The 27090-nt window shown below is 42.1% G+C and overlaps 1 protein-coding gene across 3 annotated transcripts in view; it reads right to left on the bottom strand.

Annotated features, from left to right (window-relative positions):
* Positions 1–27090, bottom strand: part of KCNH8 (potassium voltage-gated channel subfamily H member 8) — a 371011-nt gene that overhangs the window by 98731 nt on the left and 245190 nt on the right. For all 3 annotated transcript variants that reach the window (XM_045007783.1, XM_045007784.1, XM_045007785.1), the window contains exon 7: positions 26022–26229. In XM_045007783.1, the coding sequence (XP_044863718.1) occupies positions 26022–26229 (208 nt within the window). The remainder of the gene's footprint in view (positions 1–26021; positions 26230–27090) is intronic.

The raw sequence follows: 27090 nt of genomic DNA on the forward strand, positions 1-27090 counted from the left end.
ATCTGGTGAATAGCCATTGATTGACCTATCCTCCATGAACTTATCTAGTTCTTTTTTGAACCCTGTTATAGTCTTGGCCTTCACAACATCCTCTGACAACAGGTTGACTGTGCATTGTGTGAAAAAATACTTCCTTTTGTTTGTTTTAAATCTGCTGCCTATTGATTTCATTTTTATTTAATGTAATTTGTAGATACTTTGTTTTTTAAAAGACTACATGAAAATAAAGTTGTTTAGATTGCAGAATCAAGTACTTGGAAGTTAGCAAATGCCATATTTATGGTTGCCACCACAACCTTCATTTTGCCTGTTTGTGCATTATGCTACAGTCTTTAGTTTCATGATCACATACCATTTTTCCACAGGACTCCTGCCTCATGCAGCATTGCACTTCCTAACATTTTAGTGCTTGACTTTGCAACCTAAATAACTTTATTATAATGTAGTTTTGTATGTGCCGTTTTAAATAAATAACACAAGGCTGAAAAATATTGGGCTTTTTTGGAAATCAGCAGCACATGACTTTTCACGGTGTGTTATATCTTCATACCCAAGGAGCAAAACAGGTACTTTCATTGTAAAAGCAGCAAAGAGTCCTGTGGCACCTTATAGACTAACAGACGTACGTACATCTGTTAGTCTATAAGGTGCCACAGGACTCTTTGCTGCTTTTACAGATCCAGACTAACATGGCTACCCCTCTGATACTTTCATTGTAAAGGAAGACTTTATTTAAACTTAAGAAACAAAACAAGAACAAAAACACAAAACACAGAAAAAAAAACAAATGCAATTAAAGTGTCCATAAGAAAGCACAGTGTATGTTTAAAGCTGCAAATCTGAGCATAACATAACCACTGTATTTGCAGGCTTGACAATGTTCTTAATAACTTAGAAAGTATAGTATAATGAAAATAAAAGCATGACTGTTTCAAGCTGCACAAACTTCTGCAAGACATTTGAGTGCTTTGAGATCTACTGATGAATGGTGATTTATAACAGCTAGATATTACTATTATTGTTATGTTATTATTGCACAGCTCTACTAATGTAGGAATTTTCTGCAGTGCTGCACCATTACAACCCTAGTTTGTCATAGAAACAAATGATAATAGCTTTGCAATTAATTAACATCCTGATATAACTATTAGCAATCAAAATAAATCTAAGAAAAGAGCTTGAGCATTTTCTGTGGCCTATGGGCAATGAACAGATTTCTGAAAAATACTGCAGAATATCATTTGATTTTACTTTACTACATTAAAGATTTTCCATTTTGTTAGCAGGAACACTTCTTCCTTTACCAAGTACCTGGTATAATAAGAGGAGAGAGAGGAAGAGTGAAGGATGAATCAATAGCAAGATAGCAGATATATAAGGCACATGTCTGTTCTAAAAATTCAGTTAGGAAAAAAAATGTGTGAATATGGGCACTGGTCCATATGCAGCAGAGAGAGAGAGAGAGAGATTGGAAGGAGGTCAGAAACAGATGCCCCACTGAGGGCACTCCAACTGATATCTCAGGAGGCAAGCTAGCAGATTGTCTATGTGGCAAATACAACCTACTATTGATAAAGCACATGAAAAGGTTGCAAAATACAGAAAAAACATGCTGTAGTCTGCCCAGACTTGTGCTGGACTTGAAATCTTTTAACATGTAGAGGTCAGACCAAGAGTTATGAAGACTAAGGCAATATAGAGTTGGCAAATTCCTAATCCCAGCACAACCTTCCATTACACTGAGGTGTTCCTAGAACTGTACAAAACTCTCCAAGCTACAGTGCTTGAGGGCTGAAGAGTGTCCGATGTGATTTTTCACTCACTGAGCATCTTCGTCCACTCTATCTGCACATTTTAATAAATCCCCATGTGTTCAATATAAGCCCCTGCAGTGTTTCTACTACAGAATAAGTGAATCAAACTGTACCACAGAATCTCTATGGATAGAAATTCCATTCTTGAATAGTAAGAACATAGCCAGGGCTGGCTCCAGGCACCAGCATTCCAGATTGGGGCGGCAATCTGCAAGGGGTGGCAGTCCCTGTGTTTTTGCCCCCAAGCAGCACGCCGAATTGCCTCCGTGGACAGTCTGTGTGCCGCAGCAATTCGGCAGCAGCTTCTATGTTCAGCTGTCCGCGGCGGTGCAGTTTCTGTCTTCCGGCTGAAGACAGAAGCTGCCGCCGAATTGCCGCCGCTGCGGAAACGCGCATGTCACCCTAATGGCACATGGACTGCCCCCGCTGTCTACGGCGGCAATTTGGCACGTTGCTTGGGGCGGCGAAAACAGTAGAGCCAGCCCTGAACATAGCAGTAGGAATCGACTACCTGACCAGGATGGTAACTGTGATTGTGAAATGCTCAGGGAGATTAGAGAGGCTACAATAATGGGGGAATTCAATTAGCCCCATATTGACTGGGAGCATGTCACCTCAGGATGGGATGCAGAGATAAAATTTCTAGACACCATTAATGACTGCTTCTTAGAGCAGCTACTCCTGGAACCCACAAGGGGAGAGCCAATTCATGATTTAGTCCTAAGCGGTGCACAGGATCTGGTCTAAGAGGTGAATACAGCTGAAACACTTAGTAATAGTGACCATAAAATAATTAAATTGTATATCCTATGGGGGGGAAATACCAAAGAAACCCACCAAAGTAACATTTAACTTCAAAAAAGGGAACTATACAAAAAAAGAGAAGGCTAATGAAATAGAAGTTAAAAGGAACAGTCACAAGGGTGAAATGCCTGCAAGCTGTTTTTAAAAACACCATAATAGAGGCTCCAACTAGATGTGTACCACAAATAAAAAAAAACAGTAACAGGACACACACACACACACACACACATACACACATACACAAAATGCCATCATGACTAAACAGAGTAAAAGAGGTAGTTACAGGCAAAGACATTTTTTAAAAACTGGAAATCAGATCTTACTGAGGAAAACAGAAAGTAACACACACTGGAAAGTCAAGTGTAAAAGACAAGTGTAAAATTACACAGGCCAAAAAAAAAAAAAAAGAATCTGAAGAGCAACTGGCAAAATGTACAAAAACTAACAAGAAAAACCTTTTTAAGTACATCAGAAGCAGGAGGCCTGTCAAATGATCGCTGTGGCCATTGGATGATCGAGAGACTAAAAGAGCATTTAAGGAAGACAAGGCCATTGCAGAGAAGCTAAATTAATCCTTTACATTGGTCTTCACTGCAGAGGATGAGAGAGAAATTCCCACACCTGAGCCATTCTTTTTAGGTAACAAATCTGAGGAACTGTTCCAGATATAGGTGTCAATAGAGGACATGTAGGAACAAATGTATAAATTAAACAGGTAAGTTATCCAGACCAGATGGTATTTACTCAAGAGTTCTGAAGGAACTGAAATATTAAATTGCAGAACTACTAACTGTGGTATGTAACTGTTTGCTTATGTCAGCCTCTCTACCAGATGACTGAAGAATAGCTAATGTAATACTGATTTTTTAAAAAAGGCTCCAGCAGAGGCAATCCTGGCAATTGCAGGCCAGTAAGCCTCACTCACATCAGTACCAGGCAAATAGGTTGAAAGTATAGTAAAGAACAGGATTGTCAGACATATAGATGAATAAGATATATTGGGGAAAAGTCAACACAGCTTTTGTAAAGGGAAATCATCACTCACAAACCTATTAGAATTTTTTAAGGAAGTCAACAAGCATGTAGACAAGGGTGTTCTAGTCAATATTGTGTACTTGGACTTTCAGAAAGCCTTTGACAAAGTCCCACACCAAAGGATCTTAAGCAAAGTAAGGAGTCATGGGATAAGACAGAAGGTCCTCTCAAAGATCAATAACTGGTTAAAAGACTGGAAATCGGGTAGGAATAAATGGTCAGTTTTCACAGTGGAGACAGGTAAATTGTGAGGGTCCTGCAAATATCTGTGCTGGGACCAGTGCTATTCAACATATTCATAAGTGATCTGGAAAAATGGCTCAATGGTGAGATTTCAAAGTTTGCAGATGATACAAAATTACTCAAGATAGTTTAGTCCAAAACTGACTGTGAAGAATCACAAAGAGATTTCACAAAATTGAGTAACTGGAAACCAAAATGGCAGGTGAAAGCTGATGAAAGATTTTCGAATAATTGAGGATACTTCTCTGAAAACATCTGCTAAATGTGCAATGGTAGTCAAAAAAAGCTAACAGAATGTTAGGAACCATTAGGAAAGGGATAGACAGGAAATGTCATAATGTCACTATATTAATCCATGGTACTCCTACACCTTGAAGAATGCATGCAGTTCTGGTTCCCCCATCACAAAAAAGATATATTACAATTGGAAAAAGCATAGAGAAGAACAACAAAAAGTGATTAGGGGTATGGAACATTTTCCATATGAGGAGAAATTAAAAAGAAATACTGGGACTCTTTAGCTGGAAAAGAGACAACTGAGGGGATATTGGATAGAGGTCTGTAAAATCATGAATGGTGTGTGGAGGAAGTCAATTGGAAAGTGTTATTTACGCCTTCACATTACACACAAGAACCTGGGGTTACCCAATTAAATTAATGGGCAGCAGGTTTAAAACAAATATACTTCCTTCTTCATCCACACAATGTACAGTGAGAACCTGTGGAAATCATTTCCAGGGGATGTTGTGAAGGCCAAAAGTATAACTGGGTTCAAAAAAGAATTAGATAAGTTCATGGAGGATAGGTCCATCAATGGCTATTAGCAAAGATGGCCAGGGATGCAGCCCCATGCTCTGGGTGTTCCTAAACCTCTGAAGGTGGGCCTGGATGACAGCGGATGGATCACTTGATAAATTGCCCTGTTCTGTTCACTCCTTCTAAGGTTTCTTGCACAAACCATTGTCAGAAGACAGGATACTGGGCTAGAAGGACCATTGGTCTGACCCAGTATGGCCATTCTTATGTCTTAATTCTTCACTCCAGTTTGCACTGAGGATCTCTATTACCTGTGCAGATAATGTATTCCCACTGATGTCAATAGTGATTGCTTTGCGGAATGAACAGACAAATATGCAAGTCATCTGCAGTGCACATCACACATGATTTTTAATTGTGATGCATATCACCAAAGACAGGGACTACATCCAGGTACCATGATTTCTTCCGCAAAAAATGTTAGCAACTACATAAAAAGGCTGAACACTTTTCTCTAAGTTCTTTACAGCTCAGCCCTTCTGCATTGGCAGTACTGACCTTTCTACTCTCAACCTAAACTTGAATGATTCATTGAGCTCTGGAAAGTGAATTAACAAGTTTGAAATTTTACAGACTGTATCTACAGATCACACTATATCTCACTAACACTCTGTATTTTTTCTTTTACATTTCCCCAAAATAAAATAGCTTTGATTAACATTATGTATATATGTCCTCCCTACACAGAGCAGAGCACAGATGCCCTGAATCTGTTAAAAATGCATAGGGCTAGCTCAAATAAAATTTAAAAGGAAAAATATCCAAGGTGGCTTCACTTGTCTTCATTTCTTCCAAGTCCTATTTTTACTTATCTTGCATGCTTTTACTCCCTGCTGGACTATTGGAGTGTTAACATTTCAGTATCTGAATTGTCTGCCCAGATGAGAGCAATGCAGTAAAGTGCATTAAAATTTGCTTAAGAAACTGGTGGTCCAGCTTCAACAGTTGTCATCCAAAGTATGATCATATTAAACATAGACTCAGCCTGGGTCAAAAAGGCCAACATGGTCCAAGTTTTGCCTACAGTAGTTTTAACCCTTGGACAAAAGGCCCTTTTCACAACTAGGAAGAAACATTTTTCAGCTGTGAAAACTGCTTTTCATTAGCACAAAGCCCTATAATTTTTCAGACTTAAGAGAGAACAGCAAAAAGTAGAATGCTTGCTCATTTTACTTTTGGGATAACTACTTTTATATAATACTACACATGTGAAGAAAAACATTTAGTGTAATGTATGCAACAGAGCTAGTCCAAAACTGGAAATTTCCATCCCATAGGAAATGCCGACATTTCAACATGTGTTTTCATCTTGAATTGGGATGAAAAGTCGAAACATCTATATCTATATATATTTTGCATAATGGAAAGCGCCACAATTTTTTGATTTGGAAATGTTGTAACAATTCAGCTTGGTTTAACACTGAACTCTGTCCATTTGAACCACCGTGGTACCTCATGGGAGCTGTAATTCAGATGTTTCGTGTCTGTTCTCCTCTAAGGGCTGGGCTCCCTGGGTGGACTAGATCTCAGAGGATGTAGCTCAATCATGGAACTCCCATGTTTCATTGCAGTGGTTCAACCAGAGAGGAGACCATGATGCATAATGGGAGATATAGTCCAGCCAGATGGCCCATACAGGAGGAAAAGGAGAATAAGAGCATGAGACACTTGAACTTTAACTCTCATGATGGACCAGGGCAGTTCAAACTTTTACAGCTTAATACTGAACTCACCCAAAATTAAATGTTTCTACTGGGTTCAACAAATGGAAATATTTTGATTCAGGACAACCCCACCCACAATGAAATATTTCATTTCAATTTTCCCAATGGAGATTCAAAAAATTTCAGCAAAATCAAAATTTTCCCGCAGAAACTGAATTATCTGTCAAAAAAACCTGATGGAAAATTTCTGACCGTTTTTCATTTGCAGCAGTACTTTGAGAATGATGATGATTTTTAAAAATATTTTATGAGTAGGATATGTCAGATACAAGGAAAGCAGAAACTTGGATCCAAACTTTCAAGTGAGTCTCAACGTGGCCTACATTAGAGAACATGGAGCTTTGTGCATTCAGAACTCACCTATATACTAGTAGCTGCACACACTGGTGAGTGGATCTGCATATGTAAAATCCATTTGTTCTATTAAGATTTTTGTGTGTGAATTCTAGCAGCGTGGCACAGAAGTGATAGATTCTGTAAAAATAAATAGAGGATGGATTTTGATGAAAGAATCAGAGGAACTTCCTCTCCCTTGTAGTCCTTACTAAAAAAAGTGTAGTCCAGTCAACTTCAATGGGATTATTCAGATGAGCCAGTATTTCTCAACCTGAGTAAGCACTTCTCAACCTGAGTAAGTGTGGCAGAATCAAGCCCTATGTTTTTAGATAGATATTTGGAAGAAATATCAACAGAAATTAATTTTCTCAAATTTTTCATGTTTTTGTTAGAACTTTTCTTTGCAAAAATGATTTGATAATCCAGATCTGACATCTGACAACATTTCAAAACAACTGACTGAGCAGAAAAAAATAAAATATTACCTACCATGGTACTGATTTCAATGACTGAAAGATTGGAAATGGAGGGTGGATTTTTCCTGAATTAACAATGTATTTCCAGTCAGTGCATTAGGTGCACAATATGCAATATAGTGAAATATTAACTATAAACTCAACAGGGTTGGAGATGCAGTTCCGATGATGATTACCCAAACTTCCTTTGTTTAATAGCTGTGCTGGAAAATTCTCCAGAATAGATGTTTTCATGAAATTTCCAGCACTTCTTGTTCCAATCGTCTCAGAAACGTCTCAAAAATAGCCTTTATCATGTATTATGATATTTTCTTTTCTTCTGCCCAAAATTTTTGAAACCCACTAAATAAAATGTAAAAATATGGAGGCGATGGGTGTTGCCAAAGGCTTACAAAGCTAAGAATGATTTGTAATTGGTTAAGTTTTGAGATGATTGTCTTTTATTCTAACCATTTAAGTACCACCAACTATTCGCATACCATTATACGGGGGTTAATCAACTTGCTGTAAATCTGAAGAAGATAATCTGAACTGGTTGGTTAAATCTGTAAGCAACTGGAGTCTCAAAAACTCCACAAGAATTGGAAATGGCAATTGTTTCTTTCATACATTAATTGGGAAAAGAATTTGCAGTCAGATGAACTTACCCTTTTCTTTTCCTAGACATCAGAAATAGACAAGCAAGCAGATGTATGTACATCCCACACAACAAAGGAACTTTATTGGGATCACCTCAAGTCACTAGAGCCTTGATACATTTCCTTCAATTGAAGAAGCCACTGCTCAAGTGAGATATAATTATATCTTTTATTCTTCTTCTTCTTAAAGAATTAGAAAGGACTGCAACTTCAAAGTAACAGGTATTATTGTCACTGGTAAGATAATGGTGAATTTAAAATTAAATACAATGAACGCACTGGAGCAGAGATTTAAATGAAGAATTCAGAGGCAGAGATCAGACTGAGCTAAAGTTCTGACAATGGCTAGTGAATGGCATACTGTATATTTAGTCTAAATTGGCGTGTGTGTGTGCATGAGGGGGTCGAGTCAGCTCTAATTGTGGCTTGTTTAATGAGAGAATTTAAAGAGCTGACCGCTTCCAATGAGGAAGCTTTTCAAGATATCCCACTTTGAAATGGCTGAAGTACTCCTTCAGTAACTTTGTTTTAGCTTGATCATGCTTCTCCCCTTTTTAGAAATCATTCAGTCCATAACCACACCGCTCTGAAGATAAGTTTACAGATGTTGCCATAAAACTATAGCTACACCATGATTTAAACTGAGTTGGCCAAATTCTGCACTGACTCACACCCTGCCCAAGCCCAGTGGGTCCCACAGCCTAGGATTTGGCCCCAAATCTTAACTAGAATACACAGTTATGGGTGGAGAGTCTTGGGCATTCAGAGTTGCTCTTGTTGGCACAGGAGAGAACTCATTTAATTCTATAAATATGATCAAAAATATATCGAGACTTAAGAGAAAAAAATATATTAAAAAACCTGAAGCTGCAAAACTAGAAGAATGACTGACCCACATGTGCGACACTTCATCAACATCAGGCTTAGTTTGATGTGTGTTTCTATGACCAAACAAATCAAAGGCAAGATTGTCACTTACACTTATGTGGTCAGACAGGTCAGCATGGGGCGTAAAACCCCTCATAATGCCCTGTGTGGTCTGCCTGGATTGTGACAGGGCACAGGGTTAGGGAGAGCAAGCTCCCCATAGCTGCTATTCCCGCTCGGAGTAAAATGATCGTGATAGGGCAGGGAGTGAGTGGACCCTTGGCTTTGCCTCCCCATCATGCCTGCCAGTGCGATGGAGGCAGTAAGTTGCAGTCTTTTCAGGGTAGCAGTAATTTACTTCCTCATGGGAGCAAGGATGGGGATCAGGATAGGACTGTGACTCAATCACAATTTCTTCCTAGGGCTTCTCCTAGGACGATGTAGCTATGCATGGCCTCATACTCAGGGTAAGAGTTGGTCATAATCTAGCCTAAGCATTATCATATATATATATATGATAATGCTTAGGCTAGATAATGCTTAGGCTACATATATATATATATATATATATATATATATACACACACACACACACACACACACACACACTCACACATACACACACACATACATACACTTACTTCATAAATTGGATACTTACTAAAACTAAATTAAAACTAAATTTTTGTATAAGCTCTGATCCTGCAATTAGATCTGTGAGGGCAGATCCCATGTCTATGGGACTTGGGTGTAAGGGTCTGTCTGTACAGGATCAGAGTCTAACAAGTGCAGTTTTGTCAGCTATCTCAATTTTATCACAAGTCTTGTAACAGTTGGTATTTTTCTTAAAGCCCTAGTACCTGGAGTCCTATGATTCTATGAGAGCTTCAGTATTTTCTTTCTTTCTTTCTTTCTTAAAAAGTAAGCTTCTAGCCCTCATAGTTGTTAAGAAAAGCTCGAAAACATGAAGTTTAAAGGATTAACCCCCTCCACCCTCCAAGATCTGTATTTTAAAAATCTCATGATGGGGGACTGGCTCGTACTTTTCAACTGCTTGGAGTTGGCGATACTGCTAATGTCACTTACAGAAAATAATTTTAATAAGTAATCAACAGAAGGATCTGGGCCTAAGTCTGTACAGAAACACAGCTGGAATAATCAGCATGAATAATAATTAATAGTTATTCATTAGGGCACTACGTAAGGATAAGCATAGGCGCCAACAAATCCTGAAATCTAATCTGAGCTCTGGTACACGCTCCCCACTGTGGTCTCTAGCAAGCCATTTAACTTCTCTGCTTCAGTTCTGTTACATAGGCCTGGTCTACACTAGGACTTTAAATCGAATTTAGCAGCGTTAATTCGAACTAACCGCTCAACCGTCCACACCAGGAAGCCATTTAATTCGAACTAGAGGGCTCTTTAGTTCGAATTCGGTACTCCACCCCGACAGGTGGAGTAACGCTAAATTCGACATGGCTAGCTCGAATTAGGCTAGGTGTGGATGCAAATCGAACTTAGTAGCTCCAGGAGCTATCCCACAGTGCACCACTCTGTTGACGCTCTGGACAGCAGTCCGAGCTTGGATTCTCTGACCACAGGAAATGACCCGGGAAAATTTGAATTCCTTTTCCTGTCTGGGCACTTTGAATCTGACGTCCTGGCTGGACATCGGGGCGAGCTCCGCAGCACCTGCAACGATGCAGAGCTCTCCAGCAGAGGAGTCCGGCCAATCCAAGAATAGAAAGAGGTCCCCAGCATGGACAGACCGGGAAGTCCTGGATCTGATCGGTGTGTGGGGCGAGGAGTCTGTGCTGTCGGAGCTGCGCTCCAACAAGCGGAATGCAAAGACCTTCGAGAAGGTCTCCAAAGCAATGATAGAGAAAGGATACAGCCGGGATGCAATGCAGTGCCACGTGAAAATCAAGGACCTGAGACAAGGCTACCAAAAAGTCAGAGCGGCAAACGGACGCTCCGGAGCCCAGCCCCAGACATGCCGCTTCTACGAGGCACTGCATGCCATTCTAGGTGGGTCTGCCACCACTGCCGCACCAGTGACCGTGGACTCAGTGGATGGCATAGTGAACCTGGACAGTTCCTCCTCGATGTTCGCCGATGGGGAAGATGAGGAAGGGTCTGTGGAGGACGGCGCAGGCGACAGCGAACACAATACCGCTTTCCCTGACAGCCAGGATCTCTTCATCACCCTCACAGAGATTCCCCTACCAACCCTCCCCGGCCGTTAACCCGGACTCTGAATCAGGGGAAGGATCAGGCGGTAAGTGCTATAAACATGTAAACATTTATTTTTTATAAAACAGGTATAAAAAATAGAAATACTATATATAAAATTTTCAATGAAAAACTATATGAAAAGTAGGTCCACACATATAGGGATTGAACAATAATCCTCCAGGGACAATTCAACAAAGGTCTCATAGAGGTCCTCGAAAAGCCTCCGCAGGAGGTTCCTGGGGAGAGATGCCTTGTTGGGTGCTCCGTGGAAGCACACTCTTCCGCGCCAGGACATCCTTATGTAGATGGGAATCATCGCCTCCAGAAGCATGGCCGCATATGGTCCTGGTCTCTGCAGGGCTTCCCTTAGCATCCGCTCTTTGTGACTCCGAGGGACCCGCCTCAGGGTGATCTCGTTCATGAAATGCTGCATCTAATTAGGGCAATTAGTGTATTGTTACTGTTGTGAATGGTTGACTTTTACTTTGCATAACAATGACCCTCGCTTAACAGCCACATGTTGTAGGCCACATAGGAAAAGCATACATTGATCTTTCCCGTGCACTGGCGGGAGTGGCTGGAAAAGGGTCAGAGTATATGATTTCCAGATTGCCTTTAGCGGGAGGGCACAGCTATCCATTAACTGATAAGCAGAATGTACTGTAAGGCTTACCAGGACTGTCTGCTAGACGGATTCAGCTGTCTCTCCCCACTTGTCCGCTCTCCTGTGCAATGCCGCAGCCAATGAGAGCGTATTCCGAAATCTCGAACTTGTCCTGAGATCTCGTGAGACTTGTTGCCCTGTATAGTCTTGTTCAGAGAAACTGACTAGACTGTGTTCACTGTTCGCAAACATGTATCTGTTCAAGGAAATCACTTACTTTTCCCATCACACAGCTTCGGCTCTTTCCCGGACTGCCCCGGCATCCCCCTCGCAGAGGCTGGCGCAGATTAGGCGGCGAAAGAAAAAGACTAGGGACGAGATGTTCGCGGAACTGATGGCCTGCTCCAGAGCCGAGGCGGCAGAGCAGAGACAGTGGAGGGAGACCCTATGTCAACAGCATCGCACACACATCGAACGGGAGGATAGGTGGCGGCAGGAAGACCAGCAGGCGACACAAAAGCTGCTTGGGCTAATGAGGGAGCAAACGGACACGCTCCGGCGCCTTGTTGATGTTCTGCAGGACCGCAGGCAGGAGGACAAAGCCCCCCTGCAGTGTATCTGCAACTGCCCTCCCCCGCCAAGAAGTCCTGCCCCCCCTCACCCAAAAGTACAAGACGGAGGGGCGGTAGGGGCCGTGAGAACTGTCACTGCACCACTGCATAGCGCTAATGTACCACATACCTCTCACGCTATACATTTGTAGAAGTGCTTCCCTTACAGGCTCACCCAGTCCCAAATCCAAGTTTCATCCCCCCACTGTGTATTAGATTATTAAAAGCTGTTTGCTGTTATTCACTGTTTCGGTCACGTCTTTCGTGTCAGAGGATTTTTTTGTGTATGGGGGGGGAGGGGATTTATAATTGCATGGTATAGCCTACATTACCAGGGTACAGACTTGGGGGCATGATCAACTGCAGGGCACACACACACTGCAGTCAGTAGGCACCAGGGTCACTCTGTGTGGTGTATGCTGCCCCGGGTCATTCTGTGATGTGTATGCTTGTCCAGGGTCCTAGCGCCTGCCACCCCCTTAATGTTAAGACACGCTGCCCTTACCATGCACTTCCACCGTAGCAACGAGCCTCTCCGCTGCCCTGAGCCCCAACAAGAGCCCTCATCCACGGACAGATACTCACCCTTCCCCCACACCCCTCACCCCTTCCTACGCCCAAACCCGCAGCCCACTGCCGTCATCCAAACCCCTATCCAAAGAAGGCACCACTCGCCCCTTCCTGCAAACCCACCCCTTCCTGCAAACCCTCCCCTTCATGCACAACCACTTGCAACCGTCCCCCACCCCAGAGACCTATGTAGGAGCAGGAGGATGTCATTCCTCTATGGAACAAGCGGTCTGTACATCAGTGCACACTGTGCCCAGCACAGTATGCGTCCATGTTTCAACACCTGAACAGAAATGCAAAGTAAAACAAAGATTTATTAATAATGAGTGTTACAATTAATTTGCTTTAAAACGTGCTTTGGAAGTGGGGGAAACTTGGAGAACGGGGTATGTAACCGCAGATCGAAATCGACACATACAGACACAGGCCCAGGGTCAGTTTCTCTTGAAAGCAAGTGGAGAGTCATAGGTAACCCTGCTCTCCGAGGAAACTTGCTTTCAAAGCCTCCCGGATACACAGCGCTTCCCGCTGGGATAGTCTCTCGGCACGGGTGTCTGGCTGAGCGTAAACTGCAGCCAGGCGATTTGCCTCAACCTCCCATCCGGACAAAAAGGTCTCGCCCTTGCTCTCACAGAGATTGTGTAGCACACAGCAAGCAGCAATAACTACGGGGATATTCTTTTCGCTGATGTCCGAGCGAGTCAGTAAGCTCTGCCATCTCCCCTTGAGACGTCCGAAAGCACACTCCACCACCATTCTGCACTTGCTCAGCCGGTAGTTGAAGAGTTCCTTCTCTCTGTCCAAGGCGCCTGTACAGGGCTTCATGAGCCAGGGCATTAGCGGGTAGGCTGGGTCCCCGAGGATCACTGTAGGCATCTGCACATCCCCAACCGTTATTTTGTGGTCCGGGAAGAAAGTACCTGCCTGGAGGCGTTTAAACAGACCAGAGTTCCTGAACACACGCGCGTCATGAACCTTGCCCGCCCACCCAACGAAGATGTTGGTAAAACGTCCCCTATGGTCTACCAGTGCTTGCAGCACCATTGAAAAGTAGCCCTTTCGGTTAATGTACTCGCTGGCCTGGTGGGCTGGTGCCCAGGATAGGGATGTGAGTCCCATCTATAGCCCCACCGCAGTTTGGGAATCCCATCGCGGCGAAGCCATCTATGATGTCCTGGACGTTTCCGAGAGTCACTACCTTTGAGAGAAGTTGCTCAACGATTGCGTGGGCTACTTCAATCACAGCAACCCTCACGGTAGATTTGCCCACGCCAAAGTGGTTCGCTACTGACCGGTAGCTGTCTGGCGTTGCAAGTTTCCAGAGGGCTATGGCCACTCGCTTCTGCACACTCAGGGCTGCTCGCATCCGGGTGTCCTGGCGCTTCAGGGCAGGGGACAGCAAGTCACAGAGTTCAAGGAAAGTGCCCTTACGCATCCTGAAGTTTCGCAGCCACTGTGATTCATCCCAGACCTGCAGCACTATGCGGTCCCACCAGTCCGTGCTTGTTTCCCGGGCCCAGAATCGCCGTTCCACACCATGAACTTGACCCATTGCCACCATGATCTCCACGGCGCGGCGTACCCTGCTTTGTGAGAGGTCTGCGCCACTCTGTGAATTCCTGTCCTCACCGCGCTGCCGGAGCCTCCTCGCCCGATTTCTCAGCAGCTGACTGTGGAAGAGGTGGACGATAAGGTGCGAGGAGTTGACAACGGCCATAAGTGCAGCGATGATCGCAGCGGGCTCCATGCTCGCAGTGCTGTGGCGTACGCGCTGTAACTGACAAGAGAAGGGCGCGAACAGATTTCCCGCCGGAGCTTTCAGGGAGGGAGGGCGTGATTGACGGTTCAATGACAACAGTTACCCAAAAGCACCCTCGACACATTTTTCCCCCAGGAGGCATTGGGAGCTCTACCCAGCATTCCAATGGGCAGCGGGGACTGCGGGAACTGTGGGATAGCTTCCCACAGTGCACCGCTTCCAAAGTCGACGCCAGCCCCGTTACTGTGGACTCAGAAATTCGAATTAGTGTATTTACTGTGGATACACAAATTCGACTTCATAAGGTCGAATCCACAAATTCGACTTAAGTAGATTCGAAATAGTCTTGTAGTGTAGACAAGGCCATACATTGGGAAGTACGTTATTTACTTCATTATACAATGTTGTGAGGATTAATTAAGATTTGTACAGCACAGTGAAGAAATGTTAAGTATTAATTGTTATCATCCCAGCTTCCACATTTACTTTGGTCATGTACAGAGAGTAACAGTACTGCTGTTTTTCTAACTTGGCTTTTATCATACCACTGAGCCTACTGTGTCATACCTCAGATTACTAGGAGATTTTAATTAATAAGCTAAAACTCATCATAAAAGTGAAAAACAGGCAGCTTTGAATATCTCCGGTTTTGCAAACATTTAAAAAATAGCCTTTCCTCCAAAAGAAGTGTAACTTGAGTTTAACCTAGATAGGTGTGCAAGTGACTCAAGGATATCTTTAAAACACATCCCCAGAGCTTCTGACAAGATTGCTGGTAACCGCAAAAGAAATAATGAAAAGAATGATGAATGCCTCAAGTTTCTTTGCATCAGCCTGGGAAAACCTTCCAAGCATTAAAAAAAACTATCTAAGCCACTAAACTCTGGATATGATATTTGATAATTATCATGATGAATATTCCAGCTCCACAGCTGACTTCAGAGATACTGACAGAATTTAGACAAACTATGCAAAGAACAAGTTCAGCACAGAGAGTTTTATACTGCAACCTTGTAAGATAAGTGCAAGTAGAATGGTCCAAAAGCTTGCAGAGCGTTACTGTTATGGAGTCAAACATAATGGTCACAAAAGTAACAAAAACTACTTACCAAGTATAAATCAGAAAAGAGAATAAAGATAATTTGTTGAAAGAAACATGAATAATTAAATAAGTTTAAATGAAAGAGGTTTTTTTAATCCTTTCCAAAGGAGGCAAATTTGACATTTTTTCCATTTAAATATAGGTGTTCTAAGTTGGTGCTGATAATAAATCCTCCATGACTACAGTATTGTAAGTGTTACTGTAGGTGAACTAATAAAAAGTTGTTGCTGAAGTTATGGCTGACAGGAGGGAGAACTGCTCAAGACTGTTACATAAATTATACTTGACAGCTTTGACTATCTAAGAGAAGCAGCATCCTGACTCTTGGCTGCCTACTAATCTGCTCACTGTATATTCATGGTAGTCCAGTTTCAACAGATCATACAGTTCTCATAGGGTGAATGCATTTAGCAACAGGAAACATTTTCAGTACTGTCTGTTTCTTGTGCAGCCAGATCTAAAAGGCACTTCTCATAGCTGGTAAGAACATGAAGGGGGCTAACTCAGCATGGACTAATTCAAAACAGGCAATAAAGGCTCTGTGCTTTATTCTAATCTCAGTTAAACCTGTGGAAATGAGAAGCATAGAATCATAGAATCTCAGGGTTGGAAGGGACCTCAGGAGGTCATCTAGTCCAACCCCCTGCTCAAAACAGGATCAAACCCAACTAAATCATCCCAGCCAGGGCTTTGTCAAGCCTGACCTTAAAAACCTGTAAGGAAGGAGATTCCACCACCTCCCTAGGTAACCCATTCCAGTGCTTCACCACCCGACTAGTGAAAACGTTTTTCCTAATGTCCAACCTAAACCTCCCCCTCTGCAACTTGAGACCATTACTCCTTGTTCTGTCATCTTCTACAACTGAGAACAGTCTAGATCCATCCTCTTTGGAACCCCCTTTCAGGTAGTTGAAAGCAGCTATCAAATCCCCCCTCATTCTTCTCTTCTGCAGACTAAACAATCCCAGTTCCCTCAGCCTCTCCTCATAAGTCATGTGCTCCAGCCCCCTAATCATTTTTGTTGCCCTCCGCTGGACTCTCTCCAATTTATCCACATCCTTCTTGTAGTGTGGGGCCCAAAACTGGACACAGTACTCCAAATGAGGCCTCACCAGTGCTGAATAGAGGGGAATGATCACATCCCTCAATCTGTTGGAAATGCCCCTACTTATACAACCCAAAATGCCATTAGCCTTCTTGGCAACAAGGGCACACTGTTGACTCATATTCAGCTTTTCGTCCACTGTAACCCCTAGGTCCCTTTCTGCAGAACTGCTGCCCAGCCATTCGGTCCCTAGTCTATAGCAGTGCAATGCCAGTGAAGTCAGTGGAATCACACTGGTGTAAGTGAGATCAGAATCAGAGCCTCTATTCTGTGCCAGCTAACTGAAAAACTTATTGCAGAAAATCATGCCATGTCTCACGGAGATGGCTGCCTCACCAAAGGGACTGAATGATGGCAACAATACAAAAGGAAAATACAAGGAATTTAAGTAGTAAGGAATGAAAAGAGGAAAAAGGAACATAACACTATCTCAAGTGCTGATTGGACTGTAAATGATCAGCCCAGTAGCTACGCTTTATCAGAGGATAAAGTCAAACTGCACAATGACTAAAGAACAACTGCTTTCTTGGCTGGTGAAGGCGGCAAGACTTGCTCAGGTGAGGGTCTTAAGTCCTAGACAAGAAGGGTCAGGTTGTATCACCTTCTCATATCCCATATTGAATGGGATCCTGGAGGGATCTGTCCTGGTCCAGTTCTATTTAGTATCTACATAAACAATTTGGATAATGGCACAGAGAGTGCACTTATAAAGTTTGCAGATGACATCAAGCTGGGAGGGATAGCAAGGGTTTTGGAGAATAGGATTAGAATTCAAAATGATTGTGACAAACTGGAGAAATGGTATGAAATGAATAGGATTAAATTCAATAAGGACAATCTCAAAGTACTACACTCAGGAAGGAATAATCAGTTACACAAATACAAAATGGGAAATGACTGCCTAGGAAGGAGTACTGCAGAAAAGGATCTGGGGGTTAAAGTGGATCATAAATGAAGTGGATCAACAATACAATGCTGTTGCAAAAAAGCGAACATCATTCTGGGATATATTAGCAGGAGTGTTTTAAGCAATACACTAAAAGTAATTCTTCACTTTACTCAGCACTGATAAGGCCTCAACTAGAGTACTGGGCACCAGACTTTGGGAAAATGTGGACAAATTGGAGAAAGTCAAGAGAAGAGAAACATCATGATTAAAGGTCTAGAAAACTTGACCTACATAGAAAGATTGAAAAAATTGAGTTTGTTTAGTCTGGAGAAGAGAAGACTGTGGTGGGACATGATAACAGTCTTCAAGTACGTAAAAGGTTGTTATAAAGAGGGAGGTGATATATTGTTCTCCTTAACCACTGAGGACAGGACAAGCAGTAATGGGCTGAAATTGCAGCAAGGGAAATTTAAGTTAGACATTAGGAAAAATCTTCCTAACTGTAACGGTAGTTAAGAACAGGAACAAGTTACCTCAAGAGTTTGTGGAATCTCCATCACTTGAGGTTTTTAAGAACAGGTCAGACAAACATCTGTCAGGGATGGTCTAAATCAGGGCCAGCTTTAGGCCTATTCCCCCGAATTGGGCTCCGTGCTTAAGAGGGCCCCACGCCCTAAAGGAGAGCGCCTAACTTTTTTATTTTTACTCACCCGGTGGTGGTCCGGGTCTTTGGCGGCAGGTTCTTCACTCGCTTCGGGTCTTCGGCGGCATTTCGGCAGCAGGTCCTTCAGTGCCACGGAAGACCTGGAGCGAGTGAAGGACCTGCCACCGAAGTACTGCTGAAGACCCGGACCGCCGCCAGGTATTCGAATCAGGCCTCGCACTTCCTAAAGCCGGCCCTGGTCTAGATTAAGAGTGCCCATCCTATGATCCGTAGGCCATACATGGCCCATCAAAGCATTTCATAAGGTCCACAGCCTGCTTCAACACAATATACTAACAGCTGATTTGTTAGCATTTTGTCATGTTTACATCATTGAGTTTACAAAACTGTGTAAATAGATAAGACTGTACATAGAAACAACCTATTTAAATACATACGAAACAAGCTGAACTTAAAATATAAATCAATACAGAGGACTTTAAATCTTATTAAAATATATGGAATCCATTTGGCCCACACAAGGTTGCGCTTAGGTTTATGAGGTCTTCCTGTGTAATAAGGTTGGGCACCACTGGTCTAGAATAATACTTAGTCCTGCTTCAGTGCAGGGGACTGGACTAGATGACCTATCATGAGTCCTAAATTTCTATGATTTCTACAATTTCTATATCAGTCGGTAAAAACTTCATTAATACTAGAGCTGAATAAGTAATCTTAGGGCCAGACTGTGCCTATCTTACTCACATTGGTAGATAGTTACTCACACTGAAGACAACAGAGGTCAGTCTACTATAACTGCTCCCCCGTCTGCAGACAGGAACCACAGCATACCCCTTAATGAAAAATCACCTCCTTTTCTTCTCATAACCGAATGGCAAAATTCTTGAATTTATTATTTTAAATTCTTTGCAATGGGAACTTTGCCTGAATAAGGACAAAGAACTGAGGAAGAACTTCATGATTTGGCTTAATAAGAAGACAGCACACACACTTTTCTTTGTTGTGTATTTTCATTGGAAGCACTTTATCATTCCCCTCTCCCTAATCCAAATGGTTTGTTTAAATTAGCCAAAGAAACAGATATATGGGCCCCATGCATGTCCCATTGAAGTCAATGGTATGGGATCAGGGTTATGATGTATATCTGTTAGCACAACTAGGTCCCAAGTAATAGTTACAATATTACAGCCTAAAAATTTTAGAGCATTATCAAAACCTCAGTCTTTATTCCGTGTTGAAAGCTTTCTGAGGAAAAACTAAACATGGTAAGGAAGTTGATAAAAGAAACATGATCTGATAAACGAGTCTATGTATCACTAATTCTGTATCACAAAGAATCACTAATTTTTGTCCCTCCTCCCCCTCCATCTTTTTCTTTCAGCTGCTAGATGCACTGTAGTGGCAATACCATGAATCCAGAGGGGCTTTTCAGCTACAAGGCACTTGCTACCACAGCTAATTGGAGAAGAAAAAAACCTGCTTCTAGGGAGGAGACATGTTCTTTTGTAACCAGACAGCAGAATAAAGACACACATACTGTACAGCTTTCTCAAAATACTGGCTTAGGGCCTGATCCAAAGCCCACTAGAGTCCACAGAAAGACTTTCATTGCCTTCAGTGGACTTTGGATCACAGCCATCTTTAAGAACTGAGTGTCTAGTTGTGGTTTTAACTGGACTGAATAAAAAGGTAATGGTAAAATGCGACTGGCAGATTAGTTACAAAAACTAAGGGCCAGGTTCTATCACCCTTACCTGCATTAAGCAGTACCTTACTTGGCAAGTAGTCCTATTGAAATCAGTGGAACTCTTAATGGAGTAAGGTATTAGTTAATATGAGCAAGTGTCAGAATTGGGCTCTAAATAAATGTGGACTCTCATCCTTTATAAAACAGGAGGAGAAGCTCCTCATTATTACTGACCTGCTCTTGCGACTCGTACTTATGCTAAGTTGTATCCTACTTAGAGAGTGTTCTCATTGATTGTATTTAATCCCAGCATGTTCTGAGGTAAAATATGATGCAGATGTATAAATTAACAGGACAAACTCTGCTTCACTAGTGAGTCCTGTTTACCATGGACCCAACTCTACCATGCTTATAATAATTACCCGAGACATAGAGGAGTCAGTGGGACGGCCACTGGCTATCAATCCTGACTCATTTGCTGTGCTGCCTTGACTACAGGCCAGAGTCATAGATTATTCAGTGCTCTGCTAATTCCCTGACTGTGGGCGACGTCATTGATGTAGTGAGGCAGGGCAGCTTCCCACTGAGCCAGAGGGGGAGGACCACTGCTAATGCACTACATTGCCACAGTAGCACTAATCAGATTTCACACGGAGCTCAAAATCTAGCATCCTGTCTTACCAGCAAATAACTTGCATATGAAAAAAACCAATGTGGTTACACAAATCTGGCTGAGGGCAGAATATAGCCTACTGTTCTAATATATGGAGCATGGATATGTTCAGGCAGAAATTTGATGTACATTTTATGGAAGGTGACTTAGTTCTTGTTTGAGTCTTTCTGAGCCCATTGTTTTCCAACTATTCTAATACTTTAAATAGTTTTCCTTTTAAAAACCCTTACACTAAATTATTAGATATAACATGTGGAGAGAACTGAAGCTTGGCGATGCTGCTCATGACAGCTGTGAAGCTGATATGTAATAATGTTATGAACGCTGCATGTGACCTGGTCTGTGAGGGGAAGTCATTGTCTAGAGGGGGTAATGGAATGTTTATTATGTGTCTGTGTAAGCTACTGAACTGTCTCTATACCCAGAGTCTGGATCAGGCCTTTTTTCCCTCTGGGCTTCATTTACTGGTGGTGCTGGCAATCTTCAGCAAAATCCCCAGAATAAACAGTTCAACATTAATCCAACAGCTGCACAATTCCCCTGATCCCAGGCTTCCTTGCCAGAGCTTACATGCCACTGGCAGCTCTTTCTCAGTCCCTCTAGAGGCTGGCTGCCTGAAAATCGCTTCCCCCCCACACTCCCAGAGCCAACCTGCTTCCTATAGCAAGCCTCCTCAGTTCAACTTTTATAGGTATCACCTGACCTCTTCCCTGCTGGGTCTGGTTATCCCCTCTACCAAACACCGTCCTTAATGGCACTCTGCCTCAGAACAGAGCTGGCTAGCCCCAGGCCCACTAGCTCTAAAAGGGCCAGCCTCTAATACTTGGGATTCAATGGGGTCTGTACAGGAAGACAACAAAATAGCTTCCCAGATAAGAACACCGAAGCACATACTTAAAAGACAGTGGCATCCTTCCAGGCTCTAGGGGGAAGTGACACAGCTCTTTTGTCAGGCTGGGAGTCTAGAGATCAAAAGGGTTATAAAGAGTTTAAAAAGTTGTCTTGATCCCTGCAAAGGGTGAGGAGCTGTCCAGGGAGCATCAGTGAGCTTTGACAGGGAGACAAGCTGACAGAAAGAGGCTCTGTGGGACAGTGTATAGGAAGCTAGTTCTTCCTCTGTCCCCACAAGGAAGATGGTTAAACACCTGGTAAGCCAGACACGTGTAGTGGGTTATATTGTTTTTATGATACATTTTCTAGAAATGCTTCTGTTCTAAATAAATGTTATTTTACTTTAAGGAGGCTGTTTGGTCTCTAATTACCATGGCCATTGCCCCCAGAGAGCACAGAACTGCAGGGCCTGAGCCTAAAGCTATGCCTATACTTATGGCTGCATGTAGACAACAGACGCTACATATGTAGGTACGTGCCACAGGCTGCATCCACACTTTTCACTGTGGTGTTGTAGGAGCAGGATTTTATAATGTCCCATTAGCATTAATGTATGGTTTGATTTCATCCTGTCAGTCACCCTTTTTTGAATAGCAGAAAGGAATGACAGACCAGAACAATCCTTCTGACTGATTATGGTTACCTTTTGTTTTAGGATAAGTTATAATGTCTACTATGGTTTTCTATATGCATTACAAATTAGGCACTCTAGTTAAATATACATTTCTTTGTTTTAAGGTTTTAGTAAGTAAGAGACAGGATCTTGTACTGTATCTATTGGGCCTGAAGCCACAGTGTGAATTGTTTTACTTATAAGATTTAGCAAGGCTTGATTTACAATGTATTCTGCTAAATATACAATACTGCTATCTGTATACCTTTGAATGTTTCTGTAAGAGATTATTTGTGTGAATAAGGAATGCATGTACCAGGAAAAGATAAGGTGTGAAAGCCATCACAAATGTCCAGATGGTCAAGAAGAAGTGAGAGACTTGGAAAGACCAGGAGACAATCAGAACATCCATTGTATCTGATGCTAAACGCTTAGCAGTATTGACGACCTCAGAGGTGAGGAAGGCACCCCCGAAGGTGAGACAACAAATAGGAGATAATGATGGGAAGCCCGACAATAACCATCAAATGATAACACCACTTAAGGACTAATGATTACAGGATGACATTGCAAAATGCATGGACTCAAATGGGAATTTACAACTATAAAGCTGGGGTGTTTTGCCATGGAACTCTGGGTTCAGTCCTGCAAAGCCTCGGAGCATTGGATCGCAACCGACAAGAGCCCAGCTCCACACTCATGCTCAATCTAACTGGCCATTAGATTGACTTGAGCCACAACAGACTGGCAACTATAAACATCACTGCAGGACTCTCTCTCTCTCTCTCTCTCTCTCTCTCTGTGTGTGTGTGACTGAAAAGCATATGTTAACTGTTGTATTTTCAATAAATGCTGCATATTTGCCTTCCTCTATAAAGATCCCGTGTGCTTTGTATGAGCATAACAGTGTGTTGCTACACATTGCAGTGAAAGGCTCCATCAGCTCTTTGTTGCAGGACACAGCAGGACACTACACTGCAACAGCGTAGACATGGGAGGGACTGCTTGGGTGTGTAGAGAGCCATATGGAGTTGTGCCTCACAGTCTATTTATAACAGCGCTAGTTGGGCGTGCAGTGTGTGTACTCACACCACAGCCATAAGTGTAGATATACCTTTAGTCAGGCCAGCTGAGGCAATTGTGGTTAGTACCTAGACACTGCCAGCTAGGACCCAGTCAGAGTGGGGGAATCACATAATTGATATGATGTGATGGCCCATGGCCTGAGACTGTGGGGGTGGGGGTGTGCACTCAATAGGAATCAGAGGGCAGTTTCCCTGGTAACTGAGACAGTGATAAGTCATTGTGTTTGCATACACTAACTTTTAGAGTCTAAACCCACTGACAATGTCCTTTGAAGGCTGTTTAATATGCCTGTTGAGCACAACTTTTTTCCTTATTTTTTTTCTGCTGTGAATGTGTGACCAATGCAAACACAGTGGGCTGTCTTTGTATCTCCCTGTCTTCTGCTACAGCTTAGTGAGGTTTCTGCACTGCACTTTGTGAGGAGCTTGTCAGCCAGCCCCAGTAGCTGTTTTTTACAAACAAATTCATGACAAAGAGGAAGAAAACATGAACAATAGACAAGCACGACAGAGAATCAGGCAGGATTTTGGTAGCCTCGCTGTAAGCTGGAGAGGTGCGGTGATTAGGTGTTCCTCTCCCTGACTTTCTCCCGCCAACTTCCTCAGTTAGTTCCAGGTCAGGCACTTTTAATCTTCTCACTAGTTTTCCCATCAGCCATTCCTCTTGCAGCAACTTTTAAAGAAGGGTGGGGGGAGAGACATGCAAGGAGGCAAGAAAAGGACCTGATGTTTTAGCTAGAGCCAACTTTTCTGTTCACTTGGTCCCTGCTGTTTGTATACTTCCCTCACCAAACATTTTCCTGAGCAGGCATCTGAAAGGGAATGAGTCCTATATCCCTCTATCAGATATGATTATTGTATCGAGTAGGCAACGGCCTTTCTTACAAACAACAAAAACACACCTAAAATACTCACACGCTTCTATTCAGCCCTTTTGTATTTTACAGACAAATAAAATCAACAGGGTTTACAATTTTACCTTTGTCCTTCCCACTTTCTATTCACCTAGACAAGAACAAAAGGTTTTATGTAAGGTCAAAGGAAAAGACAACAAGGAAGAAGAAAAAAAGGAAGTGAAGAAAAGAGGTGACTCATGGTTGGCCAGCAAAGAAAAAGGCAGAAGAATTTTTTCTTTGTTCCTCATTCAGAGTGAAGTTAGAATGACATTGAAAGCTGCAGGGTGATAGCTACTGCCTTAAAGAGTGATGTAGTTGCAGTAATACCCAATAATTACCAAACTCCTTCATGCTCACATATAACAGTCAATTAATCTCCCAGTTCACAGATGAAAACCCTTATAACTATGTAAATATAATCTGGGCGGGGGGGGAAAAAGGAGAAGTTCCCATCCAATAAAACTTTAAAAGCTCCCGAAGTCTTGAACATCACTCAGAAGAAACACAAGCTAACTAGCTGAGGAAACTGCCCCTTAGGTTTAACCTGAAAAGTACAGACCTTCCCATTGACGTATTCCTCTACCCCTTCCACACCCTTCCCAAACAAACAAGGCCTTTCACTGGAGAATTTTAGAAAAGAAGCCAGTCCAGGGTCTACTGATTACATTGTGATGCTACTAAGAACTGGATGCCTCTCCTGGCTTTCCATGGTTTGCAAACCTCATGAACTATTGTTTTGGTTTGCGGGATTCACTGAAGTAGTTTGAATTTCAGACCTTCCACCACATCTATAATTTAAAATCTTTTCTCACCTCCTCATTCTCCAATTTTTTTTGAGAAAAAATCTAACTAAAGGGAAGCCAGTACATGTTATTTATCTTTTCATCAGAATTTTTCTGATCATTTGTCACAGTCTTTGTTTTTCACTCTTCCTACTCTGTGCTCCAGTTTAATCCTTTTTAAAAAAATTGGATATCTTCTCAATTCCAAGTGAAACAGGAACTCAAAAATAATGAAATATGCACCAAACTTGCAAATGCTTGACCTCAAGTGGGTCCAAATTTAGGCAGAAAGCATTTTCCCAATCCTAGTGATGAAATTGTTAGTTCCTCACATTCTCTCCTGTAACTTATTCTGTGCTAGTAGAGTTCACATTTTCAGATCAGGAAAGATAACAGCTTTAAATGACAGAAACTGGGCCAAATTAATCCCTGGTGACTCACTGATATCAATGTCATTATCATAGGGATGAACATGGACCAATACCTATAAATGTTATTGTTCGTATACTGTCTATCTTTTAATGAATGTTTTAAATACCATCATCAGACATATATGATTTGGGAAACAAACCCCTGCCACTGGTTTAATGCGCTTCGAGAAAAATAATAAATGCTTAAATAAACATTACTAGAAAAAACAAACAAAATAGATGATTTAAAACATCATACATGGAAAACATATTAAAGTACACACTATGTTTTAAAAAGAAAAGGAGACAGTTAAAGGATTCACAGTCTTTTTGTGTGTTGGAGGTAGGTAGATAAAAATTTACAATTAGGTAAACTCAAAAGAACTTAGCCTCGTAGGAGCAAATATGCAAAATCTTGTTTTATATATAAATCATGTTCACTTTGTAGGTAAACAAATGTGGGGTTGAGGAATGGACACTTTGGGTCAAATTTCAGTGGGATTACCTATCCCTTAATCATCAGGCAATTCATTTTAAATATTTACATGTATTAAATATGCCCTGGTTGATAAAATATACTATGTAGTTTTAGCTTTTATATCCTACAGAGCAATATGGAACAATATTATAAACTTTAACAACAAGAAAGGAACCACTGGGTGATTTATATATGGTAAAAAACAGACTCTTACCGACATCCCAAGTAATGGGATTATTCTCTTCCATCTCCTTTTTTCCAATGACATACCAAATGCATGCCATCCAATGAGCAAGCAATGCAAACATAGACATAAGAAGTGTGAGGACAATTGTGCTGTGCTGGGAATAACGATCCAGCTTCTGAAGAAGACGTAAAAGACGCAGCAATCGGACAGTCTTTAGGAGGTGGACAAGGGACACCTAGGAGAATAGATGAAGCAAAAGAATTTTCAGCACTGGTGAAATAAACTAGACAAAGTCATGGTTTAGTGGAAGGAAGTCCTCTCCCCTTCAAGTTCTATGAAATTTCCTTGCCACATGCACACACAACTTGGTTACTCAGTGCATATGTTGAGCTAAGGTTTAGACTCACAAGTTCAAACAGTGGCTAAGCCAGTACATTTTTTAAAAACTCTGTGTGTGTGTGTGTGTGTGTGTGTGTGTGTGTGTGTGTGTGTTGTTTATTTGACTGCAGCCAAACTGATTTCAAAACACAGATGGCCTCAATCTTTGGCCTTGCTTTGTGTGCAGCCTGAGGCCTTGGGTTTCACTTTAGGCAAACCCCTCAACCAAAAAACAAAATGAGCTAGACTAACCAAATTTCACGTGGCTCCAAGAAGAAACAAAGTGCCCCATTTTTGTAATAGTTTTTGATTACTGCCAACAAAGAGCCAGACAGTATGATTAAATAAACCACACTGGGCCAAAGTCAATAGCGTTACATGTGGGATAAAAATGACTCAGTAACTAAGGCTTGGATAAAAAGGTGGTGAGTGATTTCTCCCAAGGTGGATATTAGATAAAAACATGGCATGTAGTTTGTGCATTGGAAGCAAGAGTGCGCGACAGATATTTTGCAGGACAGAGACCAGAGAGAACATTACAGGCTCTGATATGTTATTCAAGCACACTATTGTGTTAGGGATGAGAGCAGTGATGGGAGGAGTTATTGCTCCTTTGCAAAGGAGAGCTCCATAAGGGATTATGCCTCAGAGAAGGTCCTTGTACTCTTTCCACATGATACAGCTTCTTGCTTCAGAGAATGCAATGTGAATTAATCTG

Source organism: Mauremys mutica, chromosome 2 (assembly GCF_020497125.1).
Source record: "Mauremys mutica isolate MM-2020 ecotype Southern chromosome 2, ASM2049712v1, whole genome shotgun sequence".
Classification (NCBI taxonomy): Eukaryota; Metazoa; Chordata; order Testudines; family Geoemydidae; genus Mauremys; species Mauremys mutica.